At 38.0% G+C, this 25,695-nt stretch overlaps 3 protein-coding genes across 4 annotated transcripts; 1 reads left to right on the top strand and 2 right to left on the bottom strand.

Annotated features, from left to right (window-relative positions):
- Positions 1-604: 604 nt before the first annotated feature.
- On the bottom strand, positions 605-7,439 carry LOC109032137 (X box binding protein 1). 2 transcript variants are annotated; one of them, XM_019044124.2, is made up of 4 exons: positions 6,924-7,439; positions 5,793-5,889; positions 4,801-5,192; positions 3,661-3,824 (listed from the first exon to the last, which is right to left on the bottom strand). In XM_019044124.2, exons 1-4 carry the CDS (start codon positions 7,103-7,105, stop codon positions 3,734-3,736), a joined length of 762 nt encoding a protein of 253 aa, XP_018899669.2. In that variant the 5' UTR covers positions 7,106-7,439; the 3' UTR covers positions 3,661-3,733. The 2 variants fall into 2 exon arrangements, with proteins under 2 accessions (XP_018899661.2, XP_018899669.2); XM_019044116.2 differs by lacking the exons at positions 5,793-5,889; positions 6,924-7,439 and having other exon boundaries at positions 605-3,824; positions 4,801-5,027.
- Positions 7,440-10,924: 3,485 nt separating this feature from the next.
- On the top strand, positions 10,925-19,197 carry egr (TNF superfamily member 12 eiger). Its single transcript, XM_019043154.2, has 6 exons — positions 10,925-11,306; positions 13,349-13,707; positions 14,993-15,113; positions 15,550-15,736; positions 16,194-16,345; positions 16,738-19,197. The coding sequence occupies exons 1-6, from the start codon at positions 10,995-10,997 to the stop codon at positions 16,981-16,983; spliced, it is 1,377 nt and encodes a 458-aa protein (XP_018898699.2). The 5' UTR covers positions 10,925-10,994; the 3' UTR covers positions 16,984-19,197.
- LOC109030607 (uncharacterized) lies at positions 17,196-25,649 on the bottom strand. Its single transcript, XM_072300774.1, has 8 exons — positions 23,237-25,649; positions 22,641-22,844; positions 21,206-21,328; positions 20,358-20,542; positions 19,907-20,036; positions 18,944-19,103; positions 18,615-18,755; positions 17,196-17,393 (listed from the first exon to the last, which is right to left on the bottom strand). The coding sequence occupies exons 1-8, from the start codon at positions 23,263-23,265 to the stop codon at positions 17,196-17,198; spliced, it is 1,170 nt and encodes a 389-aa protein (XP_072156875.1). The 5' UTR covers positions 23,266-25,649.
- Between the last annotated feature and the right edge of the window lie 46 nt (positions 25,650-25,695).

The following is a 25,695-nucleotide window of genomic DNA, read 5'->3' as shown; positions in this document are numbered from 1 at the left end:
ATTATTCTTCATGGCCGGATTCACCTACTTGCCGCCCATGGGCCGCTTGTATTTTGCCGCCCCCTTCTCATTCGTTTTGAAACTCGATAAAAACCATCAAATGAATGTGTCAGCGGGGAAGGGGTGCATAAGACGCATTTACTCGTGATGAACACATTTTTTGGGAAATCCCTGTCAACACTACTAGCAAAAGTTCACGGAACTTAGCGCGAAAGTTAAGTTCCGTAAACCTATTGCATTGCCTATTGCCTCGTCCGATTTCTGTGTGGACAAGGCCTTCCATTCATAAGAAATGAACGAAAAAATAATGAAAGAACAAACATAAATGTGGATCAATGATTTTAACTTCCGCCGCCGCGCCGCGCAGACGGCACCGTGTTTGACGCAATGCGTGAAGTATTCATGCAGTCTTGTAGGCGCTATCCGTTTCACGCTGATGGCTTACCCTAGCCAATGATCAGACTAACAGAGCACGTTGAAAGTATTTGCTTAACTATGTTTGATCATGGAAAAAATTATCAGTTCGCAACATTAAATAACTTCTTCGAGGTTTTTAAAGACAAGGACAAAAGATAGAAGAAGAGAAAAAAATAAACAAATAAAATGGAACAGACTTTGCATTGTATTCACAAAAATTCCTACAATGTAGATAATACAAACCTCTTGAACTAAAGAGAAAAAAATGCAATAGTGTATTTCCTTCGGAAAATACACTAAAAGCTCAAAAAATGTGTGAGTGACCTTAGTTCACACAAAATGTTGTTAGAGGTACAAACTGCACGTCTTGAGATAAATAATTAGTATCCAAAGATAAAATGGATTACATTTTGCAATTGGGAACTCCGATTTTTGGCTCACTGTAGAAACAACCTATGTACCATAAATTTTCATATGCAGATAAGTGCTTTTAAAAATGAGTCAGAAATTGTAGTTCCTGATTGTAAAATGAAGGCCAAAAAGACGAATTTAACCAGAACTCTCCTTACTGGATTTCACGTTCTCTCCTGTTCAATTTTTCTACAAAAACTTTCGATGCATCTCTCTTAAATTATGAAGAATGTACTCGCAAGATTTGAAGTCTTGGCGTTGCTTGGTTTTTTGTTAAATAATAAATCATTAGAGAAAATTAGGCAATGTCTAATTTAGCTACCAATATCAGATATTGCCTAGCTACATTTCAGTCGACGTTTCTCTCACATTCTATTTTTTTTACAAAGATTTAAACTATACAACACTTTTAAACTTTCTAAGCATTTCTCCTAAATTATGAAGAATATACTCGCATAATGTCAAATCTTAGTGTTGCTTGGTTTTCTTTAAAAAATTAATAATAATAATTAGGACATTGTGGTTAGTTACATGTGACATTACCTAATTTGGTCTGATGATTAATTTTAAACAATACTGAGACTTGAGATTTTGTGAGTACATATTATCTTTACAATAAAAGAGATACTTATGCAAAAAATAGTTTCAATGGTGTCATGTAGTTTATTTCCCTGTAAAAAGAGTAGAAGGTAAGAAAACTGATCCGGTTAAGCCCGTCCAAATCATATTCATTTATGCGGTACATAACACAAAGTCAAAAAAAAAAAATTTTACACTAATTCTTGACTGAAAAAAGACAAGAAAGTTATAAGTTGAATTTAAAGCTTGACATGAACTGCCTTGCCTCAAACAGTATTTTAACCCTAAAACAATAAATAGAAAAGATAAAACTAAATTTAGTCAAAATGTTACTGTACGTCACATTTAAATGCAGTGTTCTAGTACGAATTTTAAAACATAGAGAGCATTCCAGTTATTAGACAAATAGCTAGAAAAATCTGGTCGCAGAGAATTTCTTGTAAGAAGACTTTGCAAACCATGCATTTCTATCCTTTTCGTGCCTTTGAAAGTTCTTATCAGCGTATGATTTCTTTGGAAAGCTATTTAAGATATAATTAGCAAGAAAATTCATGATATAAAAATCGTTAATCACTTATCTTTCTTTGGAATCGAAGCATGACTGCATCAAGTTATGCATTAACACAAAAAAAGGGTTTTCATAACACATCTTTAGAGAATTTTTTAGAGGGGGATAAGATGAGAAACACATTTAAAAAAGGAAGTAAAGGGATACATTTCAAGGCAGCGCACGTTTTCGAGTGGTGCAAACTTTGAATGAGTAACTGCAAGCAGAATTGAGATTTGAAACTGGCAAATCTGTTGAGTATGAGAAAGGGAGAACGAGGAGTGCAATCTCTTTGAATTGCATCTTCGGGTTACACTCCCTTGACATAGTAAAACGTTAAAAACGCTTTCATTTAAATGGGCTTATCAGCCACTGACAAATTTCAACGGTATAAAATTGATAAATAGAAATAGAACTATCAAATCATAAACTTTTGAAATAAAAAACAAGGCTGTACAAAATATTTACAGGGCTTCGGTGAAAATGAGCTGACTTGTCAACTTGAAAAAAAAAACCTAACATAAAAACAAAGATCAATTGTAAATTAATGATTTTATAAGAAAATTGTAGAAAAGTACGATTACATTGATTAAATTCATAGGTTTCGGCAACCAGGCAATTATAATCATTAATCTCCCTCCTCAAAAGAGAAATTTGAGGGCTCAACAATGATCAGATATTGCAGTGCTTTCTTCAGATGCACCCAAAAAGCCAACTACTTTCGACCTGCACAGCTAAAAAGCTAAGTACAGCAGAAATGGAAAACTTTAGACACCGGAAAAAACACAGGGGAAGCTAAAACTGATTCAATTTGAAAAATATAAACATTAATTGTCAACCAGGTCCAGCTGATCTAATCTCAAAAAAGTTTTTCAAAATACAGACAGGAAAATGAATTAATGGACATAGGATCTAAGAAAACTCTTATCTTAAAGCCTTAAATTTTTAAAATAAATAGAGCCTCCAAGAGGTAAAGGTAATAGAGTACGGCCCACCTCGGTTACTTTTAGACATGATAATTACAGATAAAAGAGGAACTGTTTAAATGCGCTCATTCTAACAAATCTGAAAAAAGAGCCATGGAGAGGTACTCATTATTATCACTTAGAGGAGAGTCGAGGGAGTCGTAGCCATGATCCGAATGAGAATCTGACATATCTTTACCAAACATATCTACTCCTAAGGTGTCCACGTCCATTTTCATGTCGGAACCCATCATTTCCATTTCAGCATCGTCTAGTTCAACTTTAAAGGTGGCATCAAAATTATTAACAACCTGATCACAGTATGCTTCGACACTACAATCTGAATAATCATGCTCCGCCTTAGGTGGCACAGTTTCTTCGGTACACGTCGAGACTTCTTCAACTAGACCAACATCTTCGACGATAATAACTGGAATGTCTACAATATTTTGCACCTCACTCAAGGAGCAATTTCTATCGATACTAATGACTGGTTTTGGTGAGGTAGGGGATAATTTTGGAAGTATCTTCGGTAGCCTTGCAACCACTTTCCTGGGTTTTGCTACAATTTTAGGCTCGGATACTTTTGGTGGCGCTTTTTCTATCCTCCTGAGTTGGATAGGATTCGTTTTGATTACATTATCTGCACCTATTTTAAAAGACTTACTTAAGGCATTGGATTTAAGGTTCGTTTTGTCTACATGAGGAACTGAACTATGTGAACTGCTATGTAAAATTTGATTGGAGGGAACAGTTGAGGTTTGATGCGGTGCATCAGGTGGTGGGTTTGCAGTTCGGGAATGCTTCGCCAAGTTCAAACAGGCTGTGGAACATCCGTCATTGCAACTGGGTTCCACGAGTTCTGATGTCGACCCCACCATTTCAGCTTTTTCGACTTCAGGAAGCTAGGGAAAAAAAGAACCAAAAATTATAAATAGGAACTTGTTAATAAGATAGAAGCTGTTGATTGTCTATCTCTTATGAAAAAGAGAGCCATTTTGAGGACATCAAAAGGGCATATAATTTTGTGACTCCAGGGGGAAAGAGCTATTAGGGAAGAAAATGTACAAATGGTATCTATGAAATCTTCACTTGAGCTTTAAAGTGACGAGGCAGCAAAATCTGCTTCAGTAAGTAAAAAAAATGGCTCAACCACTCCTCCAGCTACAGAAAAAATATTAAAAATTTCTTGAACACATGAGGAGTCTGACACAACTATCTCTAAAAATTCAGGAAACAGATGTTGGGAAAACATTTCTAAAGGGAGTTTAGTTACAACTATACCGAATCAAGTAATCTTGTAATCTCAAGAGTGGTACTAATAGGAAAAAAATATTATATTTGTCTCTCCTGAGAAATCTCAGCTTTGGTCAAAAACTGAAATTATTGCTGCTCCAGTAATTTATGAAAAAGCAATGCTGACGAATCAGGTTCCAATTCGTGCGATCATCTTCTTTAGAAAAGATCTAATGCAGATACAACGTAAGAAGAGTCTCATCCAAATTTCACAACCTTTCTCCAGCGTAATAATTGGGAAACATTTGATAACAGCTGGGAAAATTGAATTTTGGTCTGTCAATTAAAAACTTGTTAGTCTCTTATAAAATCAGTGTTGCCAAATCAATTTGGAATCTTGAGATTAAAGTGGTAACCTTAAATTCTGTAATTTATTTGACATAGATTGCTCTTCATCAACTTTTTTCTCAGGCAAGAATTACACGACTTCCATTTTCTGCGAAAGAATCCGATTTTCAGCATAGTATATTTTATGAGCAGTCCCAAACCCCAAATTGAGAATCACCAGAGACGCATCTCTAACACTATAAGGCTCCCTCATTCACTAAAATTTGGCGCAAATGATGCGGGAAAAGGATTGATTACCTGTTTCGATTCAGACGACATTGTAATAAGATCGTCTGCAAGGTTTTCAAGGAGGGTGAAGTCAATTGCGGGAGTGCTTTCGAGGAGCCAGTCCCATTCTTCTTTTGAGTTGACAATATCCAGGTCAGGTAGAGATAGAGGAGACAAAGGAGCCGACCTGCTTGAGACACCACGACTTCCTTCTGCGGAGGAGTGCTAGACACTGCGGGTCTTTGGGTGGTGTCACAAACAAGTTGGGGCGATGTCTCGCTCATCTCGAGCCTTTTATCACTCCCTGTTGCTTGATGTTTGCAGCTGCATTTGCTTTTTTCTGACTTCAGCTTCTCGATTTCTTTCAACAGCTCTCTGTTTCGAATTTTCGTTTTTTTAACATCACTTTCAAGCTCTTTATTCTGAAAACAAAAACCAGCAAATAAGGTCATAATTCTAACTTAAGGATCAACTCTTATCAGTGGCTGTGGAGAATAATTTTTATTTCTTTTCTGATGATTAAAAAAGTTGACGAGAGCCCTCAGAAAAAGGAAAGTTCAGACATGTTTCCGAGAGAAAATAATAAATGAGATCAAGCAGAATTAATAATAGGTAATCTTACTCATTTAGATTTGTTAAACACGCCACTAAGGACTTTTAAAATCCTTGATTTTTGCTCATTTCAGTTACCTCCTTTTTCTTTTCTTTTTATCATTTTTGTAATATTTTCAGTTTCAAATGTTTGTCATCTTCTTATTTTATCTTGTTTTCTTTTAATTAATGGATTGTTTCTGTGTAAAATGTAAATAAATAATTCACACTCATCAGCTTGAAAGCTTTGCATGAATGTGAAAAACTCCATTTTTCTGAAAACATCATGTAGGAAAAAAAATGGGAAAAAAAAACCTAAAAGACATACATAGAGGTTTAAATTGTCATTTGGCATTAAATGAAAGGGGGACAGAGGTAGAAGTTTTGGAGATATCCAAACATTTACAACAGCTTGGCAAGGCAAAGATTACCTTTTTAATTAGAAGGTCAACGGTATATTCTAACTGGTCCATCCTTGCTTTCTTCCGATCCCTTGAAACTTGAGCAGCTTCTCTATTCTTCAGTTTTCTGCAAGAATAAACGAAAGATCACAATTATTCACTGGCTCTGACATGAGAGTCCTCACTAGGTTTTAATAAAACAGACGTTTCTGGCAGAAATATCCATAATTATAGGCGAGTGCCATTTAGTTTCTTTTGGTAACTTCTTTTCTATCAGGACTATAATTAAATGTAGCCTCCCTAGGCAACCACTTTCATGACACAACTTTTAGAACTTCAATTCTGGAATTTACTACTTCAATCATGGCAAAATAAAAATTGCCATTGAGGTGATTTGTGCCAGGCACCAAAAACCAACTAGCAAGCAGTATATCCCATTAAAAGAGTAATTCAATCTGGGCAAATTACTACCTTTTCGGCAAAAAAAGAACAGTGGTTATTGCGGAGGTATAAGTCTGGGGACGAATCCTGTTTTCATTCCTCCGAATCCTCAATTTCTGTTTTGGAGAATAGATCTTCAGCCTTATGCGAGGGGCATCTAGTGAAATAATTATCGTAAATAGATACGAAGACAATAGATAAGTTGTAGCCTATAGGGAGTACCCTTCAAGGAGTGTATAACCAATACGTGAGGGGCGGAGCTTGTCTCGCCCTAACCCCCGAACTTGAGGATACAACTTAATACAGTAGTTTTTAAAATACAGGCTGTGATTAAGAAATATTTATTGTAGATCCACTGAGGGGGTGCCTCCGTTTGATGACTAGATGTCGTTGTTGGTTGATTGGCCTGATTAAATTTCCAAATAGTCCATGCTACTTAAATATGATGAAGCAGAGAGGAATCCTGTAAGGCACCATGGCGACCCCCAACTTGCCAACAATCTTTGTCCTAACCTGACCTTTACTCCTACTGGGGTATGAAACTTTTGGCAAAATGTAGGATTTACCAGTCTGAAATCTGCACATTATTGGTAAGAAATTACTTGGTGGCTCAAAAGTGACCAAACGTGAGGTCAAGCTGAATGTTGCGGCTAATATTCGGCCAATGTGCTATGAAGAGGACTGCGCAAAAGAGAAAATATATTCAAAGTGGAAACTCACTTCCGTAGGATTTTTTCTTCCAAAGATAAATGGTCCAAGCACCTTTTCCTGCCTCGCTTTTTAGGCTCTGAGCTTGACGACACACTGTCGTCATTGGAATATGTCGAAGCCGGAGACAGGATCATACTGGATCCGCTCGGGGAGCACAAGTAAATGGTCCCCTCGGACAATGTGCAAGCCATTGATTCGTCGATTCACCAAAACTGCATGAAAGAAAAGGGACAACACATAAAAAGGATTTCCGAATGGTAGATTATTCTAGAAAACCAATATGTGATCACACTCCAACTCACAGAACACTTCTAACATTGCACGGTATTTGTAAGACGGAGCACACTAATGAAAAATTTCACATGCAATCTTCACTGGTTCTTGAAAAAGAGTAAAGCAATCTGATGCAACAAGACGGGATTTCTTGCCAATACTTTCTCTATTCTCTGCCATTGTAAGTGGGACGTTCACATTCACGCTTGTCAAGTCGCAGGTTCAACGTAAGCAAATCGCCATCAGTTGACGTGGACAACACCCGCAGCGCCAACCTTGTCAGATAGTTACCTCGGTTTTCTTCAGGAAATGTTCAAACTTTTGACAAAGCTTACACTCAACATTATGCTTGAAATACACCTAAGCCTTAGTAATAAAAACCTCTCTGCAAAATAAAACTTTCAGGGCACATTTTTCAGTTTAATTAACGCTTAGTTTAATTTTGATCGTGAGATAGAATCTAAAGTGTTAAGTTTTTCTTAGCCGGTCTAACCTGATTCTATCGACCTTGAATCCTTGCTTGTGATTGGTCAGCCGTATTATCATTTATTTACAGAGATTGCATCATTCGCTAACTACTCTACCCCACTCGTTTTGATAAGAGGAAGGGGGTAGGGAGGGGGGAGGAGTACCGGGTATTTTAGAAAATTTCCTAGTTGAGAAGTCAACTCTTGTACGTAGGGAATTCTCAGATATGACGTCGATCATAGACGTTGATCGATCCAGTCCAGTGCTGCGCAGGTGAACATCTTTTCAAACATAAATGAGAGGAAGTTTAAGGAGAACGCAAAGCTGTGGAAATGACCGGTGGCAAAGTCAAGGAAGCGGGGGGTCGGAGCCCCGAAAACGTTATTTTTAGTGATTTTCAGGAATGTTTCACCCACAAACCCTAGAGATTGCATCATTCGCAACAAGACGGGAAGTTTGATTAGGAAAGGATCGAAGTTTGATTAGGAAAGGGCATGGGCGAAACTGGGAATTTTTTCGGAAGGGAGAGGGGCAGAGGGATTCTTGTGAAGAGAATCTAAGGGCACAGAGAGGCACCCTATCAAGGCGAGTCTAGGCATAAGCAAGTACAAGTATTGGGCGGGGGGGGGGGAGGAGGAGGAGGAGTACTTGCCTCTTCCCATGAAATTGGAGACTTAGCTGAATTTGTGTGTGAAATATTTGTAATGCGGTCTATTAGTTGATAAGAACAGCTTAAAATTCCTCCTAATGCGGCTCCATATCACAAAATTTTCCAGGAGAGTTCCCCGCTTACCCCTATGAAGCTAGAGAAGTCCCTCGAATCCCCTGCTTCCGGAGCTGAAAGGGTCCCGCAGATCCCTTAAGCAAGTTTCCCATGGATCTAAGGGGGGTTCCTCACAGGGCCGGATTTACCTACTTGCCGCCCATGGGCCGCCTATATTTTGCCGCCCCCTTCTCATTCGTTTTGAAACTCGACAAAAACCATCAAATGAACGTGCCAGCGGGGGAGGGGTGCATAAGACGCATTTACTCGTGTTGAACACATCTTTTGGGAAAGCCCTGTCAATACTACTAGCAAAAGTTTACGAAACTTTGCGCGAAAGTTAAGTTCCATAAACCTATCTCTGTGTGGACAATGCCTTCCATTCATAAGAAATGAACGAAAAAATTATGGAAGAACAAACATAAATGTGGTTCAATGATTTTAACTTCCGCCGCCGCGCCGAGCAGACCGCACCGTGTTGGACGCAATGCGTGAAGTATTCACGCAGTCTTGTAGGCGCTATGCGTTTCACGCTGACCGCACTGTGTTTGGCGCAATGCGTGAAGTATTCATGCATTCTTGTAGGCGCTATCCGTTTCACGCTGACCGCACTGTGTTTGATGCAATGCGTGAAGTATTCGTGCAGTCGTGTAGGCGCTAATATGTGTTACATGCCGATCGCCGCGCCGAGGGCTTCTCCTTTTCATCTCAAGTCCTCGTTATCATTTCTCTCTAGGTCGCGCCGTTCTAGGCCAAATTGCGTGTTTGGTTTTCCTCGTAACTCAACTTATTGAGGGTGCTGTCTCTTGTATCACTAAGAGACGACAAAATTAGAAATTACTATACTCTTAGGAAATAAGAGATTTTGTCGCCTTTTCTCGTTTGTAATTTTGTTTTTATAAATCCAATTTTTGTTTATACCTACACTTTCAAAATTTGCAAATTTCTGCCGCCCCTTAGACTTACCGCCATGGGCTGCGGCCCATGTGGCCACCCCCTTAATCCGGCCCTGGTTCCTCAACTTCAAGGGAATTGCCTCAGCTCAAAAAGAACGTGCTGATGGGCCTTCTTGAGAAAAGTTTAACTAAAATCATCCCTTATCCTGAAAATCTCCAGTCTATGGGGGGATGATTTTTCGAACTCGTCCGATCTTAGTCGGTGATGCCTCAAAGCACTCGTCTCGTCGTGGCCCTCAAAACGACCAACACTCACCTACCCGCTGAAACCACCCCTTATCTTGAGAAGCTCAAGTTCAAGGAGCGGATGATTTTTCGACCTGTCAGGCGCATTATAGGAACTGTTTTCGTTGAAGCGTTTTCGGTTTTCTGAAATTTCATGAAGTATTTCACGTGGAATATCAAAATTGTATTTTTCACGAGGCTTTGTCCACACGAGCGCGGTTCGCGGAACTTAGTTCGAGGAACTTGTTCCCGGAACAAGTTTTCAGCTGAACTAAAACTTATTCCTCCAAAACCCGGAACTTCCCCCGTACTCCGAGCTTCTACATAAGTTTCTTTAGATGTGAATTTGTTTGTTTTTGTTTATTACGTCCTTTACATGTCTTATTGACATTAATTTTTGTTACTTTGGCGGCCGTAATAATCTATTATTTTGCAATACTTGTACAGTTTTATTGAAGTTCCGGTTCCAGCTCCAGTTCGGGCGAACTCGTGTGGACAGCATGCCTCGTTAACAGGGTTGCCACAAAAATTTGGAAATGATTTTCCCTGACTTTTCCAGGTTTTCCCTGACGAAAAATGGAGAAATTGCCTGACTTTTGAGAACGCGCGCCATGATCGCACAGCCAAATTTACACCTTGCTAGCTACCATCGCACTAATATAGCGTCTCATTTGAAACACGCTTCAGCTAAGGAGTCAGAAATTAATTGTAGAACATTTGGAAATACTTAACTCTTGAATGCATTGCGAGATATGCCACTTCATCGCAATTTACATTGCGTTCAAAACCGAAATAAGAAAGATCTTAAGCAACTCGTGAAAATTGTCAATTTTTCCCTGACTTTTGGCTGTTTTTGGTCAAATTCCCTGACTTTTCCAGGTTTTCCAGAGCACTTTTTTTCCCCCTGACTTTTCCAGGTTTTCCCTGAATTCCCTGACCGTGGCAACCCTGTAAAAGGAATAAGTTCCGGGAACTAAGCAGTTCGAGGAATAAGTTCCGGGAACTAAACAGTTCGAGGAATAAGTTCCGCGAACTGCACTCGTGTGGACAGGGCCTGAGAGTTTGCCACCCTGATTCTGTGAGCGGCGCAACTGACAACTGACCCATGACAGGGAGGGCGGCGGGTCGGGCGATCAGTTGCGGAAACGACGCGCGGAGCAACTGACCCGGGCCAGGATTCTGTGAAATGCAACGCGAACGCGTCTCCCTCGTGAAAAAGATAAAGGCGTTTGTACTTTCCTCGGGGCGTCGCATCGGACGCAGCTTTTCCCCTACTCAACAAATTCAGGCGGCGATAAGGCTCCGATAACGGGCTGGCTCCGGCTGATTCTGATTCCGGCGTCGCGTCGAGTCCGGCGATCAGTTTTCGGCCCGCGTCCGGCGCCGCGCCCTAAAATGCCCGACAATGAGACCCTGTACTACAACGTCATCGACGCAGCGCGACGTCCCGGTCCCTTCCCGGTCCGCGCCATCCCGGTCCCTGTGGCGCCCCTCAAGAAGCGCAAGACCACCTTCCGCGAGTTCCTCCTGACCATCGTCATCCTCCTCACGTGCATCGCCAGCCTGGGGATCTGCGCCCAGCTCTACTGGGACGCCTACCTCCCGGTCCAGCGCCTCACCCATGACGTCAGGAAGCTCAGCGAGGAGCTCAGGAGGGCCCAGCAGCGCTCCGAGGAGAAGATCGCCGCCCTCCGCTCCGAGATACAGGTCCGTTTCAACTTCACCTCACCACCGGGCTCATTCTTGAAATTATTGGACGTATTTATGCTGAAAGGAACTGTGTGCAAGTGTAGGGCCTTGTCCACACGAGCGCGGTTCGCGGAACTCACAATCAGTTCGAGGAACTTGTTCTCGGAACAAGTTTTTAGCTGAGCTAAAATTTATTCCTCCCAAACCCGGAACTCCCCCCGTACGCCGAGCTTCTACATGTTTCTTTTGATGTGAATTTGCTTGTTTTTGTTTTTTACGTCCTTTACATATCTTGACATTTACTTATGTTTGTTACTTTGGCGGTCGTAATAATCTATTACTTTGCAATAATTATATAGTTTTACTGAAGTTCCGGTTCCAGTTCGGGCGAACTCGTGTGGACAGCATGCCTCGTTTCAAGGAATAAGTTTCGGGAACTCGAGCAGTTCGAGGAATAAGTTCCGTAAACTGCGGTCGTGTGGACAGGGCCTAGAGATGGGGTGTGCTCGTGCAAGCTGGATAAGAAACAATGTGAAAGTGTTCCTTTTAAGAAAATGGAAAAGAGGGATTTTCAATTAAATCCAAAGGAAGTGAGCGCTAACTCGTGAGCCGTGGGCATGTGACAAGGGCGTTGAGGACAGGGCTCATGAGTTAAAGACCGCCTCCCCGATCGTCGTCGCTCCTGTCGTTGCCGGTGACGTCACTGGCGCTTTATATTTCCCATTCATTCTTATGACCCGAGCACCAACGAGCACACCCCATCTTTCCACTTGCACACAGTTGCGTTTAGTATAAATACGTCCACTTGATAGACAACGCTATAAGCAGGGTTACCACAGTCAGGGAATGCCGGGGAAACCGGGAAATGTCAGGGAAAACGGCAGAATAGACATGCAAGATGTGATGCAGGAGGCAGGATACACGGTGAACCACAAGTTCGCCTTCAAATGCGAAATTGGCAACAATACTTGCAGGTAAAGGGAGCAGCGTCAGCGTCCAGGCGGCGTTAGACAAATTGCGTCGCACGTAATCGAAGGCACTTGAGATGGAACGCACTGATAATTGGTAACGTATTGCAAAAACAAGTAATCAACTTCGAGACGACCCTGATTAAATATGCACTTCGCTCTGAGAGCCTTGGAAACTCGATGCAATTTGACGTATTCACGTGCGGAGACTATTGCAAATGAACAGAATCAAAATGAATAACATAGCATGTAAACCCCACGCACATCTTTTTTTTATTTATTTATTTATTTCATTTTCACATGGTTCTTTTCACTTCCAACTCTCCTCGGCAAAAAAAAAGGGGCGACGGATGCAAACCCAAACGGTTGATTTCAAATTATTAAGTGCTAGACCTACTCAGTTAGAACTAGGATAGTGTACACAATTTGGGGGGCACGAAATAGTTCAGTTACTGACAACAGTAACAACACAGATTTGATATCTTAGATGTGTTGTAGGATTTTTTAAGTAAAGATTTGGATTGAACTACCTAACTCAGGATTTAGTCATCCCGTTTTTACTGATATTATTTAAGCTAAATCTTGGGCCGCCTCTCTGCTCCCCTTTAAAGAAGCCCCTGGTTATGAATATCAGACCAATTGAACGATAGCCTGGTTTCACTGGTGGACCTAATGCTCGTGGCATTAGTGAGATTTCATCATTAATTTTCCTCCATAAATAAATGAGTGACAAGAAAACCGCAACACCAAAAATTGAGATCCCTGAGTGTTCCTCCGGTTTCACCATCAAAATGCCCTCTTGTTAAAAAAAATTTTTAATGGGCACCTAAATATTTAAATTGTTTGCATTATAACAGAGTGAGCACTTTCCAAGCTAAAAGGCTAAAAATTTTGTTTTAAAATATTCTACTAACTACACACATAAATACATCCGTATTTTACTTGCTCTGGCTCCGTCAAGTAAGTAGTATGGCTGTATGTGTCAAAAACTAATTTTTTGAAGCGACGCCACATCAAAATCCCAATTTACCTGTGCTTACCCATGGTAAGGAACGAATTAATTAAAAAAGTATGTGTGATTTCAATTTTCAGAGGTTATCGAACAATAACAAAGAGGAAGAGATAGACGCTGAGTCAGAGGAGGTTGACCATAGTCTACCAATTGTGGAAGAGGACAGCAACTACAATGATCCTGTGGACTACGAGATTGAAGAAGTTGAGAATACAACTCAAAATGATCAAAGAATCCAGTTTCCAGAACAATTGTTGCCTAATTTTCCCCCGAAGACTCACAGGATTGTTGAAGTTGAGGAACTTTCTAATGAACGGAGACGTCGTTCAGCTCAATCAACGATGAGTAAAACAGAGAAACGAAGCCTGACTGGAAATAAAATGGACTCTGCATGCGAGAATAAAGATTGTGATGACTCCGAGATGGTAACAAAAATGAAGTTAGTAAAGTCTTTGAATACATACGTTTCAGGAACGGCTGCCTAAAGTATTGAATTACTTACTTAAAGGAGAGTGAAAGCATTATTGGGGACTTTTCTCTTTAAACCATGCTGAATTCTTACGGATAGACAGGGTATCAGTTTTACGATGAGATATTCTGAGGCTAAATTTCTGCCTCCAAGGCAATTTTTTCTTTTCATCGTTATTCCTAGGGCTGTTTAACAAGTATACAGGGTGAGCGAAAAGTCCCCGACCCCCCCTCTAACTTTTGAACGAATTGAGCTAGGGAAATGAAACTTTGGGAATGTTCCTATCTCAAAGGGGACCATCTTTTGGGGGGGTCAAAATTTTGGTCCCCCCCTCAGGGGGGGACGGGGGCCCCCCAACTTTTTTTTTTCAAATGGCAACCCCTATCTTGTGATACCTCATTCGAAAGAGCATAAAAAACTAAGAATTTTGGCGCAAACCGCAGATCAATATCTTAATTTTTGACCGAGTTATGGTAGGTCAAAGGTCAAATTTGACCTATTTTCAAAAAATCATAACTCCGGTTCAAATTATCGTAAAGAAAAAAATAAAACGGGAAAATTTACCAAATTGTGTCCGCTTTTAAGTAAAAATTGCAAAAATCAATTCGATTTAATTTTAAGGGGGGGCTCGGACCCCCAAATACGTCAATTCAAAGGTCATTCAATTCTCCCGCGAAATAAGCCAATTTCCCCTGGATTTGCCTCCACATTATCTCAGTAAGGTCAAAATCAGTTCAACATTACGTTGGCAAGTCCCCAAATTTCGGGAAAAGTTAAAAAAAACGAAATTTAAGGTAATTAAATTTGACCGTTTAAATATCATTTTTTTTGCCCCCCTGAGGGGGGGACCAAAATTTTGACCCCCCCAAAAGATGGTCCCCTTTGAGATAGGAACATTCCCAAAGTTTCATTTCCCTAGCTCAATTCGTTCAAAAGTTAGAGGGGGGGTCGGGGACTTTTCGCTCACCCTGTAGAATCCACAGGAAGTGGCAAAAAACATGTTGGAGAATTACACAGTTTTCAGAGTTTCCACATCATGCTTCATTTTTCAGAGGGGCAATTTTTACTTACTGAGGTCCTGATTTTCCACCTAGCTGGAACTCATAACTTTTCATAACTCTACATACGACCAATGTAAGTTGGAATTACCTACTAGATTCTATCTACAAAACTATCGAGTTAACTTTCTGGAAAAAGTTAGCAATTTCTTTCAATTGGTCATATAACCTTGAATCTTGTTTATTTTATGGAACAGACTTGCCAAAAAACAGGAATTAGACGATGGAAAGTTGACCAGTGACGATTCAAAAGGAGATGAAATGATGCTCCACAACTCAAATGAGCAAGAAAACTCAACTCATGAAAATTCAGAGCAGGTAAGGATTGAGCACCTTTTATTTTACTCTGAGGCGTAACTAACACGATCAAAATGACAGGAAATAAGTCCGAAGATAAAATTTATACTAATCTCATGATCCTCAAGTGATCATTGATTCAAAAACTATCCTATCAAGAAAAGAATTAGAACTCTACCAAGAACTTGATTCCCACTTAATCGATAATCAAATCTCATGCCTTTACTAAGCGGTGGCTGTTTGTCTAAAACGACTAAGGCCAAGTGACCTGCATCTAGAAAGCACAAGCTCTAAAAAAAAAAAATAATAATAATACTGCATCCTAATCATCCAAGTGTGAAATGATGTGAGCTAAGCTGAAGAATACCTTCAAAATCCATCACTTTTGCGTGAAAAGTCTCACAGTATATTTACTTCATTCCAGCAATCCTATCTTCCCTTTTCTTCATTTGTTTAGAGCATGAGCCCGCCGGTGAAGTTTACAAAAAGTAAGAAGGAGAAAGCAGGAAAGCGAAAACCAAAAGCTGAAATTGAAGACGAAGAGCTTCAAGAGGAGCCCCCAAAGGTCGATGAATCTGTTCTGGCCGCACACTTTGGTGGTCAAACATCCAAATATATTCATGGGAGGCATGGACATTATCTAGGTAGTGGTCTGATTATAATCTCTGAATATCTGAAAATATGAGACTTTATACCTCTAATGATTACATAATTTTACTTCAATCATAAGTAATAATCACATCAAATTTTTCTTCTTCTTTTTTTCATTTTCAATTTGATTGAAATCCAATCAAAGGAGTTCCAGATGTTTACTCTCATTTTCACTGAGAGAAGGAGTAGTTGTGAGTACAAAATAACTTCCTTGGCGATTTCCAGGCACAAGTTAGTTATATTTTGAAATTTTACAAATTTAAAGCAGCAATAACTTAAACAACTTAAGTAACTTTAACTTAAATAACTTAGGTAACAAACAGTAAAAGATCTCCATTGGTAACTTGTCATTTTAATCCACCATTTCATCACTATAACTGTTTTACACCGATTGATGAATTTTGATGGTCTTCTAATTAAATGAATGCATAATTTTGAAAAAATTTTCAGGGAATGGACACCTTTATCATCCAGGTGGTGTTTTTAGAGATTGGGAGCCAAGTCCATGGGTAAGGAGCTTATCGATGGACAAACATTTCCACTTAAAAGACAATGGAACGCTAATGGTTACTAAACCTGGCCTTTACTTCGTATACGCTCAGGTAAACTATTCAAAACAGCCAATTTGTTTCATACCTAGCCTACCCCCTAAACTCAATACTTTATGAAATATTTCTGTAATGGACTGAAATCAATTTGATTTAAAAGTTCAAGATTTTTCAAATTTCCAGACAAGTAAAGCTGAAAAACTCAGTCCAATTCTATGCTTAGTAAAGAAAGATAAAATCAAAGCATTTTCCCTTGTACTTCCATGCCAAGATTTTGATTACAAAAGATGTGACAAAAAACTTGAAAATCGAGCCTCACATTCATTGACCTTGAATATCAGGCCGATAAAGCCAAAAGGCGAGTAACCAGATCTTTGAATCACGAGAAATGATTAAATGAAATTTAACGCTTTTAAATGTTGTTTTATTTATGTTCTGTCTGGCAGATCTACTATTCAAATGCTCATAGCCTGAGTAGCTACCGCATGTACCGAAACAATGAACCAGTACTCCAATGCACGGTCGAGATGCACAACAAACCAGAAAAAACAAGGAATACATGTTTTGCTGCAGGCCTAGTGTATCTCAACGCTCGTGACCAGCTCTCACTGAGCGAAGTTGAAGGCGAAAGAGTAACTATTTTCGAGAAAACAAAGAGTTTTTTTGGCTTGTTCAGCATTAATCAAAATTAACACTATCAGCGAAATTGACAAAAATTATGCTACATATTTTTCAACAAAAAAATTGAGGGCGTAAAACTTAAATGGGCACAATGAAAAAAATTCACCAACACCTTAACATGTCAAATCATCTCTGCTTCCATATAGCTTACCTCAGAAATTACCAAACCTAGAATCATTAAAAGCGAACAACTGATTGCAGAGTGATGGAGATTTTGTGACTTTCATCTCCAGATAATCAGCGAGTTATCTTTGGACGCTGTGACTACTGAATCTCCGTAGTAAGAAAAGGCACATGAGAAGACTTCATCTGAGTGACCGTCCAGAATTTGAAGACAGTCATTTGTTGCTGTGTCCCAAAGACGGCAAGTGGTATCTTGAGATGCTGTTAGGACTAGACTACCGGCTGGATGAAAGCAAACCTATAGAAGATTAATACAAGTTAGTCAGCGCGTCTCTAGTCAAAGTAAAATTCTTAGAAGACTCAGAAAAAACAGGCATGACACAGACTTAAGCTAAAAGAGAGAACAAACAATCTTAAAAAATAAATTATTTGTTAGTTCAAATTTTTTGGGCTACTTTCTTGTATACAATTGGAATGGATTCACTCCAAATCAACCGCTTTATCAGACGTTCATTTAATTTCCTTTCATTTTCACTTCTTCAACGGATAAAATTAAAAACATCCTAACTTGAAAATGTTGTGAGTTTATTCTCGTTAATTGATGTTCTGATAATCACTGAAAGTTTCAAGGCATTACATTATTTAGATAGATTTTGAATACCAAAATAAAATATGTTCTTCATAGTGAGACACAGTACTAAAAGGATACGCTATTGAGAAAATTGTTTGTAAGACTTATCTTACCATTTTTCCTGCTCTTTTAATTTTTCTAAAGTTTTAAAAAAATTGTGTGCTTTGTTCATTTCTGGTTTTTCCCCATCTAAACGATCGAATAGGATATTGACGCAGATTTCAGCAGTCTCATGAAACTGCAGTTATTGTGAGACTACTCATTGTGAATTTCCGAAGAGCCAAATTTTCCGTGAAACTAATAATACTAATGTACAGAATACATACTGCACATGGGGCAACCTGTCTATTCAAATGACATGTGCATCCAACTGCAAGGGACAGTGTTGGTGGTTTATTGTTATTTATTATATTTTTCTGGTCATAACTAATGTTGTAGAAAACGGCAGCTCTCTCTGACAGAAAATTTTGGCAAAATTCAGTTTTTTTTTCTCTGTGTAGAAAAATTGTCAGATTAATCAGAAAATTAGTTTCCTTCAATAAAAAATGAATTTACTAGAAAAATTGTGAATATTTTTCTCTACATTTTTCACATAATACTATTGGCAATTTAATGTAAAATAGCTGCAAATTTCTAGGACAAATAGGCATAACTTTCCTCAAAGATACATGTTATATCCGGATAAATTTGGCAACTCTCAAATGTTCATACGGCATTCTTTCTTGGCACGGCAGGATAGATAGTTAGTAATAAATGAATAAATTTTATCTTAGCAAACTAATAATGCAACCTTTCCCAAAGTTTTTAGCAGTCACTATATACTCCCAAAGTTTAAAAAAAAATTTTGAAAAGGTCAGAGCTATTAAGAGCCGAAAATATAATACATACTTTTGACACCTCTCCCGAGTGACCACTGAAGACAGCCTCCTCTACAAAATCTCCGTTGGTCATATTGAAGATCCGAGCCGATGCATCACTGCTGGCTGTAGCTAAGTGAGTGCCTTTGGCATTGAAAGCAATATCCAGAACCTGAAAGGGAATTAAGGGATAAGTTAGGTTTCTCTGAGTTTTTGAGTTTTTAAGCCTGAAAAATGCTGTGCAAATGCAAAAAATAGCATAACCATAACATGAAAAAGGAAGTGTTGCATTCTCTGACAGTAGAGGGTGCTCACAAACATCATTGTGGAAGCTAATGAAAAAGTGAGGTATCAACTCACCTCGTCTGAGTGGGTGTTGATTGTATGAACGCAATTCATCATCCGTACATCCCAGAGTTTAACAGTCTTATCCATTGAGCTACTTGCAATCAGAGCTGCATTGAAGCTGAAAAGACAATTGCTAATTTCTTCGGAGTGGCCTTTGAAGGCTCCTTCGCACCTGAAAAACAAATGAAAATGGAATATCTCTAAATGAAAATTCTTTGATACACTGTAAAGCTAGATTAATCATTTTAAATACATCATCGACTGAATATACTAGAATTACTTTTTTTACAGCTATTTTTTAGTCATGTTTTATACACACAAAAAAAAAATATTTTAAGGAATTAAGAATACCTAAATTATTTCCCACTTGAGATGTATTTTCTTTTTCTCCTTTTTTTCTCTCTGTATTGTAGGTACATATCAAAGATGTCTATTTAAATCCTTAATTCTATTTTTTGGCTTTGATTTCCCTTTTGATTTGGAAATGTAAAAACGTCGACACGACACTAAACTATCATCTAGTTACTCGACTTATTCGCAGATAAAAGCCACACTTTAGTGTATTTATGGAGAATTATTTGAGGGAGAGGGTATACGAATCAATGGCCAAGGGGCAAGACCACGTAGATTCATTGCAGTATTTCAAAATTTCCACTCTTATTTTGTTTATTCAAAGAGAACCAGGCCATTTTTATGGCTTGAAATTTGTACAGAATATTCTGCTGACAGCAAAGAAAAAGTCACGGAAGTTTTCGAGAAATTCCATTGATTTATTCACTACAGAAAAAATAAGTTAAGCCGGGAAGTCTGCAATGTCAGAAACGAAGATATGTGGTTTTGGATTTTGGCGATCAAAATGTTAACAATTATTTTAGTGGAATTTACTTCCTCCAGGGATTGATGTTCTTTTTACAACTGGTTTGAAGAGTCACTGCTTGTAAGGTGAAAAGCAGACTACCAAAATTATTGACTTACTTTTTAGTTCGAGTATCCCATAGAAGAATTTTGCTATCAAAGGAGCCAGTTATGAGGTGTGAGCCACTACTGGAAAAGTCCAAAGCAACGACTTCACCATCATGTCCGAGCAGAGTTGCCAATTCCTGACCTGAAAAATACAATAAAAATTAAATGACGTGAGAAATTTTAAATTTTCCATTCTAATTGCAGGCGTTTTCACCAAATTCATCTGAGTCAAATACAAACTATGTAAATGCTAGCAGAGCTAGAATGCGTTTGTAGACTAAAATTCTGAATCATGCAACCCTAAATATTTTGAAAAGAAAAAATAAACTATGCAAATTTTCTTTGATGGTAGAAAAAGGTAGTGATACTTGATGTATTGCAAACAAGTTTATAATCAGTGAACAAAACAGCTGTGCACTTTTCATTTGATTTGTAAGAATGATGCAAGAATACATGGACCTACCAGTGATAACATCAAATACTCTTGCTGTTGAATCCATAGATATTGTTGCTACTGTTTCTTTTGAAGGGTTGAATTGTGCACCCACAACCTCCGCTGTATGTCCCCAAAAAGTGACTAAACAGTCGCCAGTAAATACGTTCCATAATTTGGCTGTCTTATCAAAAGACCCTGTTAGAGCTCGATCACTGTAATCAATTTCAAAAGCAAAGCCTGTTAAAAACCAGAACAATATGGAAGATAAAAAATCTACATGTTTCACTTTCAGATTTTTATGGCTTGTACCAATTTAACTGTTTTATAACATGTGAACTGGTAAAATTGATTTTGATAAAAAGCAAAATAATTCTCCCCACAAGAATTACCATCAAGTTTAAAAGAATAAAAAAAAAAATCCATGGCACTTGAGGACGGAAATAATACAGTAATTCAGGCGTCTCTCAAATAGTGCTAGTGAACCGATAGAAGTGAACCAAGTCTCAAATCGTAAGAAAAAAAATCCAAAATTTTGAAATTGAAGCAAACCTGAACCAACCATCCAGCTTGAGCCCCCAGAGGGTTTGCGCAGACTTGGTTGGTTGATAATTTGATATGTATCTTTTCAAAAAGAAAACTGACAAAAAATCTGCCTGAAATTTCTAGAGAATAGGTTTGAATGGGCAGAGACACATCACATGACCTTCACCGCATAAAAATAATTAGTTAATTGGTATTGAAAAAAAATGTGACAGGATTTGCTGTGTCTGTGTCGCTAACATATAAACAGAATTTGCCACATGCTACATAGAGCACATTTAAGTAAATGACACCTCATCTTTTCACTGAGCTAACTGAGCAGAATGAAGTCATACCTGAAAGGATTATTGAATGCTACAGAATAGACTACATTTTGATGTCCTTCCAAGGTAGTGATTACTTGCCCATCATCAACACTCCACACTTTGCAGAGTCGGTCATAACTTCCAGTCAGACACCTGCGGAGAAAAATACCGACTGGTAAAAAAAGACGATTATTATCAGCTATAACAAACATTATGCATCGGAAAAATGAAATGCAGAATTGGAGACAGGAGCAGTCTGACCCATGCTGCCAGTTGGTATTTGTTGGACCAAAAAGCTGAGCCAAAGAGCTCTTTTGATTAGAATTTTTTTACAACACAGAAACTAGCCAAAATTTTCAATTTTTCCTTCATCTATTGTTGAGAGGCTCCTGGTGGGCCACTTAAAATGCAAGACAATGATTCTCTGGGGACTCTTTAAGTCCTGAATATTGGGCAGACCATTCAGACCAAATTGCCTCTTTAAGCGGAACAACCTGATTGAACAGCCGGCTGATACTATTCCATTAATTGTTGAATTTACTGATTACATCCTTTATTATCTACTAATAAAGCCAAGGAGCCCCAGGAAATGTCAAAAAGGAAATTTCTTAATGGGCCTCAAAAAGCAAGATGAGTTATTTAGATCTACATAAGAACGACTGCAGTTTGTGTACGTATTCCAATGAGTTTCATAGGTAAATTCTCCATTGAATCACAGCTAATGTAAAACATCATGCACTCTTTGAGGACTGACTCAGGGGGAAAAATTTTGACAATGATGCTGTACCAGCTGTCTTGTAGGGGTGTTCAAACGAATTCTTGCCAGAACACTATTGATATCGTCTCTTATTGAAACTGGCAGCAGTACCGACAGTGGCGATGATATCGACAACAGCCGGCCTTATCGGATTTTTGAGAGCTCGCACTCAATGCATTGTTGCCCCGTGTGCCGGTTTATCAGATTGCCTGGCGCGGCGGCGCGTAAAATAGATGTACAAATGGCAACAGATTATTTTCGCCAGCTCCGAAAACTCTGATCGCAATCGGCAAGAGCGCTATTATTGTAACTTTTCCTTAACGGAACTGTTTCGGAAGCTTACCGACAACCGATGGAACAGCCCTAACTGTCTTGTATTAATTTGGGAAGCAAACTAAACACGTATCAACGGTGAAACTACCAAATCATGCATCTCGTTTGAGATGTTTTAGAATCTCCTCTCCCATTCTCTTTTTTTTTTTTTTTTTGAAGGGGAACAATTCCTCGAAATTTATCAGTGCTACTAATGAAGGGCCGCATTGCGTCTAGCACCACATTTTATTTTCTTGAGATAGTTTGAGTTTTTTAATTGATGAGACAGCCCCAATAAAGAGAAACTTACGTTTGATACCGAATTTAACACACAATCTCTCTTTTAAGGACTCAAGAGTCTAAAAATTGTGACTGTTTTAAAAAGCTTTCACTTACCTTCCACCTTCCTTGTCAAAACAAACATTGGTAAGAGGTAATAGATGAGCTTTGATGGTTTGGTGTTTAACAAAGGTTTTTTTGGTTGCGTCACATAGTCTCTGTTGTAGTTTGGATAAGGCTTTGATGAGAATTTCGGTGAGGTTTGGAGAGATGAGAGGCTCTTTCAGCATTATATTGCTTGCCAGTTCCTCCAGATTTGTCCTGAAGAGAAAGAAAGATCCAATGGTTAGAACGCTTTACATTTTCTCATTAATTCTGATATTTTCAACATTTTTACCTCAGCAAATGATAGGATTTATTAGAATGAGGAAAAATTTTTTTATGTAAACTCACTTTAAAAAACAAATTCACTAAGTCTAAGGTGACCTATAATTTGAAAAGAGACGTTTCTGGAGCTCCAAGTATTTTTTTCTTTTTATCAACTGCTCACTTGAAATGGAGCAATCTAAGTACCTCTATTGATAAAATACATATTTTTACTGACAATCCTCTCTGTTGAACTACAAATTTGAGCATTTCAAAGCGGCAAAAATGACCAATTGTAGAAATCAATGTTGTTGATTGAAAAATCAAACAAGCCATATTATTCTTACCGCACTGTTAAGTCAAGGAGATCAATCATTTTGGTTTTGTGCACACCACTTTGCAAATACTCGAGAGCTAATCCTGAAATCAATCAAAACTATTACAATTTGTCTTAAAAGAGAAAATATGAAAATGTGAATGAACTAAATTATCTCTCTCTCTCAAGACATGAGTATGTATTTTTTCCTTCTGCTACTAATCATCTAAGCTACATATTTTTGAAACAGGGATATTTTCCTCCGAGTCTTTTTGAGAAATTGAGGTCGAAAAAAAAGGATGCGGAATTAAAGCACATTTTGGCTATAATTTATCTCGTCAATTATGATTAAGAAAAAGCAGGTTTCGAACAGTAAATGTGAGAGCAAAATAGCATCATGATTTCAAGAGGTAAATCTGGGGAATAAAAAACCACGAACCACGGTTACATTCCTTATTGAAGGGTCTGAAGTGGTTTTTGTGCCTTCATTCAACATGCCCGGAGGCTTTTTGTGTTTTTTTTCTCCTTCTCTCAGAAAAAATTTAAAAGATAAAAACGGTATACGGGAAGTTACCTGGAGGATAGTAACGAAGGTTGAGTTTTTTCAGTTTCATTGATTCAAGTTATTTGGTAAAAAGTACATACGCTCTGTAAAGATGTTGCCACATGTTTCAAAAAGAAATGCACTGAAACAGTCTATTTAATTTCATTGAAATCAATGTGAAAGAGCTACATAAACAAAAATTGCATCAGAGGTCCATGAGGATAGTATATTGGAAACATGCCTCATTTAACAGATGGGTGATTCTGTGGTTACTTACTTCATCAACATGACCCATATCACCATGACGACGATCAGTTATTGAATTCAACAGGGCCATGACTTGATGCACTCTCTAAATTTCATCTTCTTTTAAATGTCACTTCAATAAATTGATTAACAGTAATGTTTCAAACTTTGGAATAATATCTGTGCTCATGAGAAAATGCTAAATGTTGTAAACTTAGAAAGAAAGTCAATTTGGAAAAGCAATGCACCATCGGTACTTCGTTGCTGAGGATTCCAATAAGTAAGATTGATTCTTATGTTATTATACTCATAGAACACATGAGGAATCTTTTGCGAGATGAATAAATTGGATGGAATTAGCCCAACTGCATTTCACAATGCCTGATTCTCTCTTGTGCTTTTAGGCAGAAAACTAAGCAACATTGAAATTTGAAATTTTGCGAGTACATTTCTCATAATCTAGAGTAAATTCACAGAAAATTTCAAGGCATTATGCATTTTAGCTCTTTGATAAAAAAAATAATATACATATATGAGAGAGCCGTTATAAATGCCGTTACACTGATTCTACTTGGTTTTGTCTGACTGTGATCAATATACACATACATATCGACTTTTCCTGCTTCGATTTTAGCCTTTTTTTTCCTCATGTTGTGTACATACGAACCTATACAAGGAGCAGCATATGTGCTTATAAAGAATCTGTAAAATTGCAATTTTTCATAGAAATTAACACATTTTTAAAAAAAAAAATGATTTGATTTGATTTACTGGACTTTGAATTACAAGTGAGTTCAAGGAAATAAGTCTTTAAACTGTTAAATATTTTTTACTTGTCTAATAGTATTTAACTATACTAGTGGTACTTCAATTCGGCAAGGAGGAGAGTAGTCAGAAAGTAGATCTTTCTACCAGAGACTTCAGAGGGCGTGGAACTGAGACATTAAAATGGACCGCCAGAGAGCTCTTTGTCACTATTCTCCCTCTTGAATTGTTTTCCCCTAGTCTCTTTGTTCTCTTTTTATTTTACTTTTTATTTAATTTAGCTTACTTTTTTGAATTTAACTTGTCTACACTTTCATTCTTTTCTGTCATGTATTAGGTCACTAGAGCTATTGTGAATTTGTTCTTTTTGATTAATTATTGCATAGGTTTTTGTTATCTATAAATGTGGACCATATGTTACTCAATGAATGAATTAATCAATTTTAACCAGAAAAATTGTGTGACCATAATTTTCTTGTATGTATTTATTTCCGTTTTTTTCTTCTTTTTTTGTGAAAATTAAAACTGCCCAATCAATGCTCTTTCTTCGTTTTTGCAAAATGCAATGCAAGTAACAGGGGTTCTATAAACATTCGTTCTTGACTTGAGTCAATTTTAAAAGCAATTTTTTATGTTTTTATGGACCTTGACCTCTTTTCTTTGCTTTAAAACCTTTTTCATAAGATCCAATAATTTGAGTAAATTATAGTAATAACTATTTATGAATGCATGGTAATGTCTTAAAAGGGTACCTGTTCTACGATGGATGAACAATATAAATTTGAAAAAAAAAACTCTTTTATAAATCGACTCAAAAGAACGGATGATTGAAGAACCATCCTGTTACCTGCGTTGCATTTTGCAAACATGAACAAAGAACATTAATTATGCTGTTTCAATTTTTACAAACAAAGTGAAAAAATACATTCACATGA

This window comes from Bemisia tabaci, chromosome 5 (assembly GCF_918797505.1).
Source record: "Bemisia tabaci chromosome 5, PGI_BMITA_v3".
NCBI lineage: Eukaryota > Metazoa > Arthropoda > Insecta > Hemiptera > Aleyrodidae > Bemisia > Bemisia tabaci.
The sequence above is the reverse complement of the archived record's forward strand: the minus strand, read 5'-3'. Positions and strand labels throughout refer to the sequence as shown.

Coding starts and splice junctions, on each gene's coding strand:
- LOC109032137 (XM_019044116.2), bottom strand. CDS start 4,821: ATGTCGTCTGAATCGAAACAG. Junction 3,825..4,800: donor TGTCGTCTGAATCGAAACAG/GTAATCAATCCT, acceptor TTTTTTCCCTAG/CTTCCTGAAGTCGAAAAAGC.
- egr (XM_019043154.2), top strand. CDS start 10,995: ATGCCCGACAATGAGACCCTGTACTACAACGTCATCGACGCAGCGCGA. Junction 13,708..14,992: donor GAGATGGTAACAAAAATGAA/GTTAGTAAAGTC, acceptor TTTATGGAACAG/ACTTGCCAAAAAACAGGAAT. Junction 15,114..15,549: donor CTCATGAAAATTCAGAGCAG/GTAAGGATTGAG, acceptor TCATTTGTTTAG/AGCATGAGCCCGCCGGTGAA.
- LOC109030607 (XM_072300774.1), bottom strand. CDS start 23,265: ATGATTGATCTCCTTGACTTAACAGTGCG. Junction 21,329..22,640: donor TTTGACAAGGAAGGTGGAAG/GTAAGTGAAAGC, acceptor TTTTCTCCGCAG/GTGTCTGACTGGAAGTTATG. Junction 20,037..20,357: donor AGTATTTGATGTTATCACTG/GTAGGTCCATGT, acceptor TGTATTTTTCAG/GTCAGGAATTGGCAACTCTG.